At 35.2% G+C, this 14,495-nt stretch overlaps 1 protein-coding gene across 6 annotated transcripts in view; it reads left to right on the top strand.

Moving 5' to 3' along the window:
- Cept1 (choline/ethanolamine phosphotransferase 1) overlaps positions 1-14,495 on the top strand; it is a 45,157-nt gene that overhangs the window by 29,745 nt on the left and 917 nt on the right. For 4 of the 6 annotated variants that reach the window (XM_029475330.1, XM_021158267.2, XM_029475329.1 and 1 more), the window contains exons 6-8: positions 12,589-12,720; positions 13,126-13,284; positions 13,759-13,884. In XM_029475330.1, coding sequence (XP_029331190.1) covers positions 12,589-12,720; positions 13,126-13,284; positions 13,759-13,884 — 417 coding nt within the window. Of the gene's footprint in view, positions 1-5,714; positions 5,800-12,588; positions 12,721-13,125; positions 13,285-13,758; positions 13,885-14,495 lie in introns of all 6 variants that reach the window. The other 2 variants (XM_021158269.2, XM_029475331.1) reach the window with 1 other exon arrangement.

The following is a 14,495-nucleotide window of genomic DNA, read 5'->3' as shown; positions in this document are numbered from 1 at the left end:
GCCTGCCTCTGCCTCCCAAGTGCTGGGATTAAAGGGGTGCACCACCACTGCCCGGTGACAAATTGTTTTTGATGGTTCAATTATTATTGCTTACAGCTAACCACATATCTTTACCTATAGTATCAATGAGACTAACAATCAGAAAAGGGGCAGCATTATTTACTTCCATGTAGTTTTCATTTTTATACAAATAAAAATAACAGACATTTGGTTCAGGATTTAACTTAGTGGTTGAGTACTTGCCTAGCATACCCAAAGCCATGACTTTGATCCCCAGCACCAGAGCTCTGTGTGCTATGCTAAAATGTTTTGGAAACTAATACATTTAAATATGATTAAAATTTTTTAATTGTGCTCTATTTTCTCCAGATATGCTGCTTTTACTTTTATAGGTACTAACCTTTAAAGATTTCGTCTCCTCCTTAGTTTGTCATACTTGATCATTCATTTAGTGGTCAGTGATTTTAATAACTGGAATTAAATCACCAAGTATGTTCATTTAGTTTTTTCAAAGTGGAGGAAAAACACTTTAGAAAAATTATTAATTTTTTTCTAAATGAATTTACTAACCTTTAAACTATACTCTATTGTGTACTGTATACTAGCAGTGTTTGCTAAAATTGTACTACAGAACCATCACCCTGAAGTGATACTAAAGAATATAAACATAGGACAAACATTTATCTCAACTGACTGATGGATTGAAAAATTAGGGTTTCAGAATGGCATAAGAGCAGCACTCCCTTTACCTATCAAGTTCACACTTATGTTCTCTGTAACTTATGGAAAGTGATGGTTTTACCTCCTAGGGTAGCTGTAAAGATAGAAGTATTAAGAGCATGTAACGCACTCATGGCAATCTACCTGACATATAGAGAGAGAATCTTTATTTTAAAGCCTTAGCAACTTCCAGTTCTATACAGATTTTGTCAGTAAGAAAGCAATTCTTTAACTGCATACTGATGATGCTAAATAAGAAGACCCTAGGTGCTTCTGTTTTTAAGGCTGCCCCTTAAGTCTGGGCCTACTCTGGTTCCTGCTTCAGAGGACTTGGGGTATATTTGTCTCTGTTGATAGTTTTTAGTGGGCTTTCTCTTTTTAATTTTCTGAAAAATTCTGAGGATCCATAGTTCTATGGTAGGTAATCCTGATTTTAATATTTCTCCTTATTTAAAAACTGAACAGATTTGTTTTCTCTGTATATAGTGTTTGAATTAAAAATACTTTAGTTATCATTGAGCAGTGTAGTAAACATTAGCTACTATTAATAAAAGCTTGTCATGTACCATTTGCCTCTTCTTGAGAGTAGAAAGTAAATTACCTTGGCTGATCTTTTCAGTCCTTAACACTGCATCTCACCCATAGCATTTGACTGCCACATTCATTTACAAACAATTCTGTAGTTAATAATACCCTAATCACTGAATGTGATTCATATGAATATGAGTCTGTCAAGTTGATAATTTTTAAGGGAAAAGCTTGTTTTTGTTAATGTAAACTCATCAGTCAGATTGTACAAACTAAGGTAGTTTTTGTTTTGTGTGTGAATTTATACCTACTGTATATTCTATGTTAAACATGCTAATAGTAAGCCCAAGTTACAAAACAGTTATATTTAATATTTACCTGTAATAGAAATAGTTATACCTACAAATTAGCTGCCAACATTATCTATCTTTAAAAGTACTTATGACACCTGTAAAAGAAAGATAGATGAAATTATCTTATCTGGGAGGGGAAAGCTGTGTTAAGAGAAGATGATGATTATTGTTATCATGTCTTGTGGATTCAATGGGATCCCTCATTACAAATTGAATTAGAACTCAAACCAAATGCATTTGTGCATTTACTATTTCTCTGGAAGATGAGACTACAAATGAAACTTGGAAAATAGTCAGGGACTAGGTTGTCACTTAGTGGTGGAGTGCTTGTCCCCCTGTGTTAGGCCCTGAATTTATCCCAGCACTGTAGGAAGAGCTCAGGAAATTTCCTCATAGTTTAGCTTGGGTTATTACACTTTATTACTTGTAAAGGCAGTTTTCTTTCTCTGATGTAATAACTGTCCTGATATGGAGATTTCTAAGCTGTCAACCTGTAGTGTTTGGTGGCTCCTGAGATTTTTATGTCAGCTAGAGAATTCTCTGTTCCCTTCTTTAGAGGTTAAAATGGCTCATATTCATTTAAGGACATTGTGTTCTCTTTATATCAATGTCTGACTATGTAACCCGTGCTGGCTGGCTTTGAACTTGCAGTTCTAATGCTTATGCCTACAGAGTACAGGCCACTGCCACCATGCTTGGTTCATTCTCCTGGCTATATCTTAGAATCGTGTTGTTAGAAACAATTTGCTATGGCTTAGCAGTTGAGAACACTGGCTGATCTTGCCAAGGTCAGTTCCCAGCACTGGCATTTTGGTCCACGACTGTCTGTAACTCTAGTTTCAGAGGACCTAACACTCTCTTCTAGCTTCTGCAGACACCAAACACACACACACACACACACACACACACACACACACACACACACACACAAGCGTAAACATATATGCAGCCAAAACACCCATACTTACAAAATAAAATAATGGCAGAATATTGAAGAAGTGATTGATCCATGGGCTTAGTGTGAACTTTGACCTGATTTTGACCTTGGACTGCCACCCTCATAGTCACTGCATCCACAGTCTAGGAAAGTTTAGACTCCATAATCTATAGTTTTTGTTTTTTGTTTTTCCTTCCCATCCTTTTTCAATGGTAGCCGTCTGAATAGTGTTTGTGTCTCTGGTTTGTAGTAGTTTAGATATAGTCTGACAAGAGTTTACATTTTGTATTGCTCACAGTCCCTGAGAAAATTCTTGTCCTTTAACAATGTGTTAAAAGTAGGTAGAAATAATAAGTTGTTTTAAATAAATATAGATAAGGTATTGATTTTAGTAAAGATATCAAACCATTTTCAAAGATAAAGAAAATTTTATTTTTTCCCTCTGAAGCTTCAGGTTCTAGCAAACTAATACAACAGAAACTTAATTTTATATTAATAGATCTTTGTTTTAGGTGCAATTATACTATAGATTACTATCTTCAAGGATGTTTTTTCTTAAGTGATGGTTATTGTCCCTTGATTTTGAAGACTAGTCATTAATTCGGCAACATTACCACGTTTTGTTTCCATTTTGAAAATAATAGAGCAGTGACTCAGTAGTTAAGAGCACTTGCCCCTCAATCTTGGCACCCATGTGATAACCCAGGCAGGAAAAGCAGTCCTGTGACTCAGTGTGTAACAGAATCTAAAGCCGTTTTTGACCTTTGTACAAACAACTGGCTTCGGATGTGCACACATTACCCAATCACACAGAAAGATATACACAAATAGGACAAATCTTTAAAAAAACAAACAAAAACTGATTGCAGAGATCTCAGATTGCTACTTAGACAAATACCCCTTCTAGAAAGTGGTCTTTCCTGCATGGTCAGTGTAGGAAGTTGAGGCCGCCCTGTTGAGTGTTTCTGTAAACTCTGCCCACACTGAGAGGATTGCTGGGAAGGTAGCAGAGTAGGCTGCCATGTAAGTGGCAATCTCCTTAACACCATCAGTAGCTGTTGTTTATTGCTATCATCTGAGCCTGCTTCCTGTAGTTCACAACCCTGTGGATTGCTTTGCACTGAATTGTGTCTAATTCTTCCAGGAGCAATGATGGACAATTTTTATGAAGGGAGTTCACACATTTGTTCTAAATCCAGTAAGCAATTATTAAAAAAGAAAAAAATACACCCATCTTCCAACTCCTAAGTTTTCCTTGGCCCTTTCTCCCACATACAGGGGCAGTATCTGAATAGTTTGGAAAATCTTCCAGAATTTGTCTTAAGACTCCCTACTTTGAGATGTTAAAGAGCTTTCCTGTTTCCTTTTGCTCTCAAACTCATCCACTGTACAAAGACTAAGTGTGTGAGGTTTCTCCATTTTAATTTTGTAATTCTATACTTCTGGCCCTTCCCCTTCCAAAAGGCAACTTCATATATCCAGCAAAATGTAAGATGTCTACCCTCCACCCAGGACAGAACCGATCATCTCTGACACACCTACCTGCTTAGTCCTCTGAGTCTGCTACTGAGTGTAATTCCCCTATTGGCGTCACCACTCACAGGTCAGCTCTACAGACTCTTTTTAGCTAACTTCAGTACAGCTTTTTTTTTTTCAATAAATGTATATATCAAAATGATTACATTACTATTTGCTGCCAACTATGCATTTATTTTAAAAACCATTTACCAGCAAATAAAGGTCAGTAGATTTTGAAAGAACTGATCTCAAGCCAATTCTGTGTGTGAGAACTTACATATCCTAAAGTTGTGTGGACGGCCTGCTTTAACTATCAGTTGTTTAAGTGAGGCTCTGTTCTGTACAAACTGAACCTCCTTGCTGTTGATACTTGGCTTTTCTTAGATTTATTTTCTTATAGTTAATAAAGTATCCACCTTGTTAGAAAACTAACACCATAAAAAAAGTGTAGAGTGGGAAATACCCTTACTCCCCAGTTGCCTCGCAGTCCACACACTGCCCTTCCCAAATAGCCAACACTTTCCTTAGTTTCTGATGTACTTCTAGAAATACATTGTGCAATTACTGGTAAAAACAAAAGGGATCAACTATTAGTTTATAATAGTCTTTTTTTTCCTCCACAAAACATAGGCTGTGCACATTGTGGAACTTGTTTTTCACTTAATATTTGATACTTTGCCATTTCAGTACTCAGGGTGCGGCTGTGCCACCTCAGAAAAGCTACACACTGTAGAGCTTAGGTAACCACACATTCATTAAGGAATTTAAATTTTTCCTACTTCTGTAATGAATAATCTTCTAAAAAGTGTACCCGTAGAATAAATTCTTTCCCCTAAAGTGTTTGGATTCCATGATGTAAGGACAGAACGTCACTCCCAAGCTTATGGGGCCTGTAGTCTGCTTAAGGGAAGGAGTCCCCACACAGGTGCTGTTCCTCAGGCTTTTTGCCCAGGTTGGGTTTTTTTTGTTGTTTTTGTTTTTTTTTCCTTTATTTATTTTTTTCTTCTTCAAACTTTCAGGCTCCTAATTTCTCTTGCCCGCTCCCCACACCTACCTCCCTTTGCACTGTCTCTTCTTGACCATCCGGTCATTTCCAATAACCTCAAAGCTCGTACTCAGCTACTTTCAACCATCTTTCCTGAATGTGAGGGTAGTTAACCGAGTGAGAGTAAGAATCTGATTCAGAATTGGTTAATTTTTTTTTTCCACACCAGTAGCACAGTGAACAGTAAATGAATATATCTAGGGGGCAATACATTTATTTTCTTTCAGTTAAAATTCACCATTTCAGTTGCTACTGAAGAGAGCTTAATTCATACTGTGTAGCTATGCAATGTAATTCTCTGCTTGATACTCAAAATTTAATACATACATATACCTTTTCTTTTTTGGTGGAAAAGGTTAAGTTATAGAAAATTTGCTTTGGAGAGGGGGGTTTTTATTGCTCTGAAATTTATCAAATTGAATTTAAAAGGCTCTAGATTTTATGTGATTTTGTTGATATCAAAATTTGGATGCCTCCTCTTCCCCCTTTGCTCCATATGTGAAATTTATCTTCTGTTGTGCATGATAGAGGGATGCTGCTTTGCTTGGGAGTAATTAACTGGGAATTGTGTTTTGAGTAATTCTGCTCTTTTGGCTTTTTTGTACCTAATCAGAATTGATGTGACTGAAGTGCAAATCTTCATAATAATCATGCATTTGCTGGCAGTGATTGGAGGACCACCTTTTTGGCAATCTATGGTAATTCCGTTCACATCGTGTATCCTACATAATGCATGTAATCTTCTGCTTGTGTTTCTAATCTAGGGTAATCCAGTTAAAGGGTAATGTTCAAAGTCATTGTTACTGTATTCTGAGAATGAAAGTTACTGCAAAGAGTAGGAAGTTTCTTTTTAGAACATGAGAATTATACTCTTTGGAGTTCTATGTACACTAAGGTGCTTTGAAGGCCATTGAGATTCTGAGTCCTTAGTGACATCCTATTTTACGTTCAAGGAAACAACAGGTAATGTGACAAGTAAGTTAAGTAGTGACATAATTAAATACTTTTTTCTCCTCTCTATGACTTTATTAGGTCTCTGTCATGTGCTTAATGCTGAATAACAAATTTAGGATTTATTATTTTAAATTACTCTGGCACAGGAAAAAAGGTATAAATATTGCCAAATTATTTCAGTGTTATGGATTATTTTAAATGTTAGGACCTTTTCTTCCTGCCCTGAAATATATTACTCTATATATACCCCACCCCTTTTAACCTGCCCTGAGCCTCTGAGAGACACAAGCCCAGAGACACAAGCTCTGAAACCAGACTGCCTGTTTGATCCAGGCTCCGTTGCCCCTCACTCTAACTTCTGCCTGTTAGAAGTTAGATAGCTGTCCGGCTTAGTTTCCTCTTCTGCAGTGTGGGGTAATGAGAGGACCTACTGCATGAATGAGTTCCTATGTGCAGTGCCAGTCAGGTGAAAAGCTCCCCAGTGAAAGCAGATGCTCCTGGTGTGATAGCTTCGTTTTGATTTGAGGTTGTTTTGCTTTGCTTTGTTCTGTCTGGGAAGAGGGATCAGACTGGCCTTATATAAATTATCCTCTGCCTTAGTTTCCCAACTTCTGTGATTAAGGAGAGCACCTCCACTTCACAGTTTGTTGAAGTATTGTTCAAGATTGGGCAGGGTAATTAGTACTCCCTAGTTATCAGTTAGCTGCTGTTCACTATCACCCTTTAGTAGTTACTTGATGTGGTTGTACTAAAAATGGTTAGTAATCCAAGATTAATATAATTCTTAAAAGTCAGATTAATTTCAAAATATAAAAGAAATTTTCTAAGACTTTCCCTTTACCCAATTCACTTCCTAATGGTAAATTAGGTACTTCCCTCTGTATTTATTGCCAAACATTAATTGCCTTTTGTTCAGGAAATGAGCTTTTAAAGAAAGAGATAAAGGAATAAAAACAATTTGCAGTCAGCCAAGAAAATTCTGAAACCATTCTTCAGGACACAATACCATTTGTGTGCCATAGATGTCACTGTAGACATCTCTTGGTTTTTTTTGTGACTGAAATACAGAGAAATTTTACTACCTTTGTCCTTTGATAGATGAGCTGCTTTTGTTCATCCTTTAAAAAAATGTTTAGCCTTTTAGGAAGGAAAAGTAAATTTGTTTTCCTAAATCTACATCATAAAGTCTAAATTCTACTCAACTTTCTCTTGTGACCCTAAATTTTTTTTCTCTGGAATATCTTAAAAATAGATGAAATGCCTAAATTTTTAAAAGTATTTTAATATCCATAAAATAAGAATTCTGCTTGAAGTTTTGAAAACCATTTTAACACCTGCCTTATAGAACTAAACATTAAATATGGTATTATATTACATATACATATATTTTAAATATAGTCTATATATCAAAATGAAATGTTATACTCATATTTTATTTCTTAGGGAGTGCCTAGCAGTAAATTAATTCATATAATTTTACCTTCCTTAGTAGAATTTGTACAAGTAAGTTATGTAAACAGCTTTTTCCAAAGCTCAAAGAATCATAGCACTTGTCAGGTAGAGGCAATGGGTCAAAAGTTGAAAGTCCTCAGCTACATAGTGAACTGTGTCAGACTGGGCTCTTTAGGCCAGACTCACAATAGCAACAAAATATCAAATGTTTATCCTATCTTTTCTTATAATTAAGATAATATAATGTGTTTTAATCACACTGGAGGGTGGCATTTTTCTTACTGTCATCTGTTTGATTGTTTATTAAGGCTAAGTCTTAACTATTTATGTTCCCCAGGCTCATGATCCCCTTGCCTCAGCTCTAAGGTTCTGGAATTAGATCAGTTTAGGACCTTGCCTGCCTTTATCAAGATATTTTCTAAAGTTGCGAAACAGACTTAGTATATTTTGAAATTTGATTTCTAGACCATGCAGTCCAAATTCAAAATTAATATGGTTACTATGATTAGAATGTGTCAGGAAAAGAGATCTCATGATCTATTAATATCTCTATATTGTGATGTTTGCATCATTAAACTAAAAGGAAGAACCTAACTTCTTATAATAATTGGAGACCGTGAAATTATTTTTTTCTCAAAAATCTCAAATACTATACAGATTATTATTATTCCTTATCCTAAAAGCTTAAGGCCAGAAGTGTTTCAAATTGTGGGTGAATATATACCATCATTTAATTCCTAGTCTGAAAATCTGAAATTAGAAATGTTCCAAAATCTGATTTTAAGCATCAAGTTTTGAATTTTGCAGCATTTTTTAATTTTAGGATTAGTAGTGTCCAAACTCATTTTTCTTTTTATTTGGCTAAAAAGTTTACTATTGAATGAATGAATATATATATATATATATATATATATATATATACACACATATACACACACATATACACATATGCATATATATATATATTCATTATTATTATCTTTGGTTCAGAAACTGTGACTGCATGTAGTGATCCCATCATTTGTGTCAAAATGGACAAAATGTGTTTATTTAGAGCTCACATAGGAATTTTACATCCTTTTTTAAAATCTCTGCCCATAAAATAGGCTTTATTTTCCAAATCTTTGTTAAATTATAAGAATTTTACCATAAATTTAGCTATCGTATTTATTGTAAAAGTAAACAAAAACATTACAAATGTCTTCATAAGTTTAATTTTACAAAAGATCATTGTTTTGCAGAGGTGAGTGATTGACAGCTACTTCATTTGCATGACCCATTCTTTGCTACATTTTTTTTCCCAAAGAGATGGAGTTTTTAACTAAAGGTTATACGTGATTTTATTGCTATTTCCTGGGGTTTGTTTTGTTGTGAAAGGAATGCTTTAAATCACAAAAGTTTAATTCACATTTCAAGAAATAAAGTTTTGTTTATTGCTTCTTCCTAAAACATCTATCCTTTGGAACTATCTTAGAAAAGGAGTAGGGGTCTGGATATGAATATGTAAATAAATTAATCATGCAATTTACTCATGGTTATTTACAGTTGAGTTTGTTTGATTGATTGGTTGGGTGGTTGGTTTGTTGCTAGGTTTTTCAAGATAGGGTCTCTCTGTATAACTCTGGATTCACTTTCTGGACTAGGCTGGTCTTGAATTCAGATCTGCCTGCCTCTACCTCCCCAGTGCTGGGATTAAAGGTGTGCCTACTTTTGACTCTTTTAACTGCAGCCATTAATTAAATATTTTTCTTCCTTTTAGAATTTATCTAAAGCAATTAGGTAAATGCTGCTATAGCTAAATTATTTGAGGTTTTTTGAAGGAATGAATATTTTCTGTAGTATATTGTATTTATCTTTTTGAACTACAAGGCATTTTTTTCTCTATGCTGGGGATTAAGTACTTCAGGTTTGCTAGCCAAGTACTCTACCACTGAGCTGCAACCCCAACCATAAAATGGGAGACTTTTAAAACAGAGTTCCTTTACCCTTAAGTATTTTTTCTTAAATTTTGGATGTTGTAATTATGTTAACATTTTTAATTATTTTCATAGAATTCACTTAAAATAATTTAAATGAGGCTAGAAAAATGGTTCAGTAATTAAGTGCAAGTGCTGCTCTTGTAAGGACCCAAATTTAGTCCCCAGCACCCACAGCAGGTGGCTGATAACCACCTGTAATTCCAGCCTCAGGGTCTGCCACCCTCTTTTGGCCCCCACAGGCACTGAATTCACATGTACCAATACATATGCATGCATTATTAAAATAAATTTAGAAATCATTACTATAATTTCTACATTCTTTGCATAAAATATCTACTCTTAAAATCATTGTTTTATATTCACAAAACTTATTCAGTTACTGTGTATCTCCAAAATCTAACAAAATGAAAACATTGTATTTGGTAGAAGAGCTGAGAATTTAAAACTTCTTCCACTCTAACCTTTTTAAGGTCAGTTGTAATATATTGATATTTGAGTGCATACATGCACTGCCTGTCACAAGGCCAGATGATTTTCCCCTGACAATAGAAAAGACATCAGAACTTAAGGGAATGCTTAATTTTCCCAAGTTTGGAAGACTACTGAGATTGTAGACAGGCTTGAGGTAAGGGAGTTTTCAGATAGTTCCTTGGCTATTTCTATAGAGTAAGTACTGTTTGAGGGATGATAATGATGTGTGAGATGGTAGAGGAAAAAAGGGTTATAACAGACAAAATGCGCACACCTTCCTTGATCCTGAGTGTGAGGTAAACATAAACGTACTTGAAATGGCTTTGTTTTGTTTTTAAGTAGACCAGTGGTACCAGTTTGCAGGGGTCACCTGAGTCGTCATTGTACTTTGCCTCACATTTTCCTGTGTGCGTTACCTTTTCCATGTTAATGTGTTTAAGGTTGAAGAAAGATAGTTCTTTGTATTGTCACAAAACATGAATTTAACACACACAGAGAAAGGAGCAAGATCTGAATCTTCATTCCAAAATACATACCACCATCCATGACCAGTGAGAGAGATGACTCAGACAGTACGGACACTTGCCACTAAAGGCTGATTACCTAGTTCAACGATGCTCATGATGGAACAACTTCCACAAGTTATCCTCTGATTTCCACATGACTCCTGTCTTCCCCCAATAAATACTGATAATTTTAAAAATCAATTCAAAGTAAACCCTGCACTTGAACTTGCATTTTACTGGATGTAGCTAATATGACAGAATTGATGATAGCCCTGAAGTATTTTGGATACCTTGCTCCAGAGTCTTAAGTTTCTGGCTTACTCTGTAATCCAAGCCTTGTATTAATTGTCCTGGCTCTTCTAGTGTTTGTGTTTATTTGTTCTTCCAAAAGGACACAAACATGTATGATCCTAAAGCAGTGTCCCCAAGTTGTAAATATAAGTAATGGTGTTTGGTCAGGTTAGTAGTGTCATGAGTGACAGTTACAAACAGGGTACTGATACACTTGTCCTAATATGGATACCCCCTGTATTACTCTCTATAGGCGAGTGTCATATTTCTTCCTTTGCCAGAAACACCCATTGTCTCTGTAGAGGGAGAAGGGGGGCCGGAGCGGGGTGGCAGAAGACTGGACTATGGTAGGAAAGGAGCAGAATATTGAGTTACAGGCAGGTGCATCAGATTTAGATAGGAATGTCCCTAGTTTTCTGAACTAGAACAAAAAATCTACAGTAGTTCAAAGCCCATTACTACTTATTATCTCCTCTCTTGAAAAGCTTGAATTTTATTGGGCTATAGAATAGTAATGTAGGAATTAGGCAAAGAGGAGGAGAATTTGAGGTGTTGTACAAATTTCTGGACTTCATTTTAAGTGGAGCTATTTCATTTAGATGACTAAACCCCTGCTTAGTGTGACTTGAGATTCAAATTGTAATTTCCACTTTCTTTTTAGAGCTGCAGTTTTACAAGAGGGGATAGAGTTGTATAAACAAAATGAGATCTTGAGAGTTTTAAAGAAATGGACCCCATCCAGACATTTTAGATTTGTTTTCCCAATTTTATTGGAGTTTTATATTACAAAGAGAAACATCTTGTATCCTATTTTGTTTTAAAATATAGACAAATAACTGTTTTAAATAGTATAAATAGACCTGCTTTAAATGTTTTCATTGTAAAACCACATTACCTATCAAAGCCTTGCAAGCTTTTCTAATCTTATTCTTATAATTACTTCAGTATATCTTAGTTCATCTTACATTTGGACAAATTTTGAAACCAGAAAAGCAAAGGAATAAAAAAGAGGAAACACTTTGGTGACCTCAAACATTTAATATGTCTTCCATTTTAAATAATGAATATTGCAAGATTAAATATATATTATAAATTCACTCAGTTGAATCCCCCACCTTACTTTAGTGAATCACATTTTTAGTATACAGTCATATAGCAATGTATTATTTACTGAAAAGTAAGCTTTACATATTATGGTTGGAGGTATACATGCAAAGCTGCTGCACTAGTTTAGGAATACATGACTTTTTTCTTTTATCTGTAAATGCTACTTCAGTTGCCCTCAGCTTTCACTAGTGGGTTATATCCCAAAGGTCAGAGTTGGAATTTTTCTGCATAGAACTTTTCTCCTTTTTCATTCTGTACTGTACTAATTACAAGTATAATTTACAAATATCTCTATTACTTATGCTCTATACTGTCTAACAACTATGAAGGTACTACATATTTATAAGTGGAATTTAGAAAATATGCAAAAGAATGTAAAGGCACTCCTCTAAGAGAGAGAGAGAAAGAAAAAGATAAGAAAGAAAAGAATGAACAGTTTCACAAGACAGCTTCTTCATTCACTGTTGCCAGAACTTAGATCCATTCATAGAGCTTTACTGAACTTACAGTGCAAATTAATAACATTGGGATTTTGTGTTAGAAGTGAGTCTTGTCTTTTAAGACTTGTTATATTGCTCATAATGAGAAGAGAGGGAAATTGTCATTACATTAGTATTAACTATAAGGAGTAGAGAATATTTGAAAGTATGAATAAGTACTTGATTGTGCTATTTTCTTAGTTGAATGTGTATATATTTTAATTGTCTTTTCTCTCTACCCATTGAAGATTCCTGTGTTGAATATTCAAATGAAACTTCTTCCTGCACTTTGTACTGTGGCAGGGACCATATTTTCCTGTACAAATTACTTCCGTGTAATCTTCACAGGTGGTGTTGGCAAAAATGGATCAACCATAGCAGTGAGTATACCTTAAGATTTACAGATTTCTAACCAAAACTACTTCTTACCATTACTTTGTTTTTCATTTAAAATATAGGTAATCACTCATCAACTTAGGACTTCTATTAAGCCTTCAAAGTATATATTTATGAATACTTTTATATGCTCATAAGTGTACATGTTTTGTGTCTATGGGCACAACACACATGACTTTAGAAGTTATGCTTTGTAAAAATAAGTGACACCTGCCAAGCGCAGAACTCTTTGTGTCTTAGTGGTTCATTGCAGGATTTTTTTTTTTTTTTTTCATTTGCAGTTCACTAGCAGCCACTGTGAGGCTTTGGGAAATTGGGGTAAAAGTGTTTTGTCGTGGATCCATGTAGTGTCTGACAGCACTAAATGCTCTTAACTCCACTCTGTACAGGGAACAAGTGTCCTTTCTCCTTTTCTGCATATTGGATCAGTGATCACATTAGCTGTTATGATCTACAAGAAATCAGCAGTTCAGCTTTTTGAAAAGCATCCATGTCTTTATATACTGACATTTGGTTTTGTGTCGGCTAAAATCACTAATAAGCTTGTGGTAAGTGCCTCAGTTTTTACTCTTTTAATATTGATCTTATGTTGGTTTTGTTAACCCGAATTTCATTCTGTGGCTTCCTAAGTAGTCCAAGAGTTTGCAATAAAATCTCTTAATATCAATGCAGGAGCTCTTTTCACCCTCCTGACACTCCATACTGCGCAAGCACTATATCTTTTCAGTGTCCTATTGACTCTTTAATTTGGTCATTCAGTTTATGCACATTCTTTGGTCTCATCAAGGACACACATTGAACCTCTTTGTACAGAAGTCTTTTCACCAGCATAGTTTGCATGATCATTCTCTTTCTCATATAATATTAACATTATTATGGCTTTAATTTTACAAACTCAACAGCTATTGCTAATTCATTCTTGAAACTCGGTATTTGTGCATAATAGCATCATACTGATTTACTACTTTGCTGGCAGTTCTAGAATGGAAGTGCCTAGTTCATTGATTTTGTTCTACTCTCAGGTTGCTCACATGACGAAAAGTGAAATGCATTTGCATGACACAGCATTCATAGGTCCAGCACTTTTGTTTCTGGACCAGTATTTTAACAGCTTCATTGATGAATATATAGTACTTTGGATTGCCCTGGTATGTATTGTACTCTCTTATTTTGTAAGCTACTTGTTTTCTTGTTTGAGTGAGACAGTCCTAAGAAATCATAGAATGATAATGATGACTAGAAATGCCAGAAACTACATTTGTAATGTGTTGAGAGTTCTTTTTGACATCAGTGTTAGCCAGCATGTGTGTTATTCTTACTAGACTTAAAAATTCCAAATTTCTGGTTGTATGTAAAACAGAAGTTCAGACTAGGATCAGCCATCATCACTCATTTATAAATTGTCTGCCCCCTGCTTTCATGCTGCACTGGCAGGGCTGAGCAGCTGTGGTAGAGACTACATCTCAGAAAGCTTGAACTATCGTGCTGAGTTTATAACTTAGCAGTCAGGTGCTTGGCTAGTGCACATGAAGCCTCATGTTTGATCCCCAGCACCGTTTTTAAAGTCAATCATGGTGGCAATGCCTGAGAGACCAGTACTTGGGAAGTGGAAGACAGGGAGGGGATCAGGAATTGAAGATCTTCCTTGGCTACATACTGACTATAGAAGCCTCTGTCTCAAAAAGCTAAAGTAAATAATAAAATGCGTGACATAATTGCTGTCTTTATAAGGAAGGATTTGTTAACCCTTAGTTAATAA

This window comes from Mus caroli, chromosome 3, assembly GCF_900094665.2.
Source record: "Mus caroli chromosome 3, CAROLI_EIJ_v1.1, whole genome shotgun sequence".
Classification (NCBI taxonomy): domain Eukaryota; kingdom Metazoa; phylum Chordata; class Mammalia; order Rodentia; family Muridae; genus Mus; species Mus caroli.
This window is presented reverse-complemented; position numbering and strand designations above follow the sequence as displayed.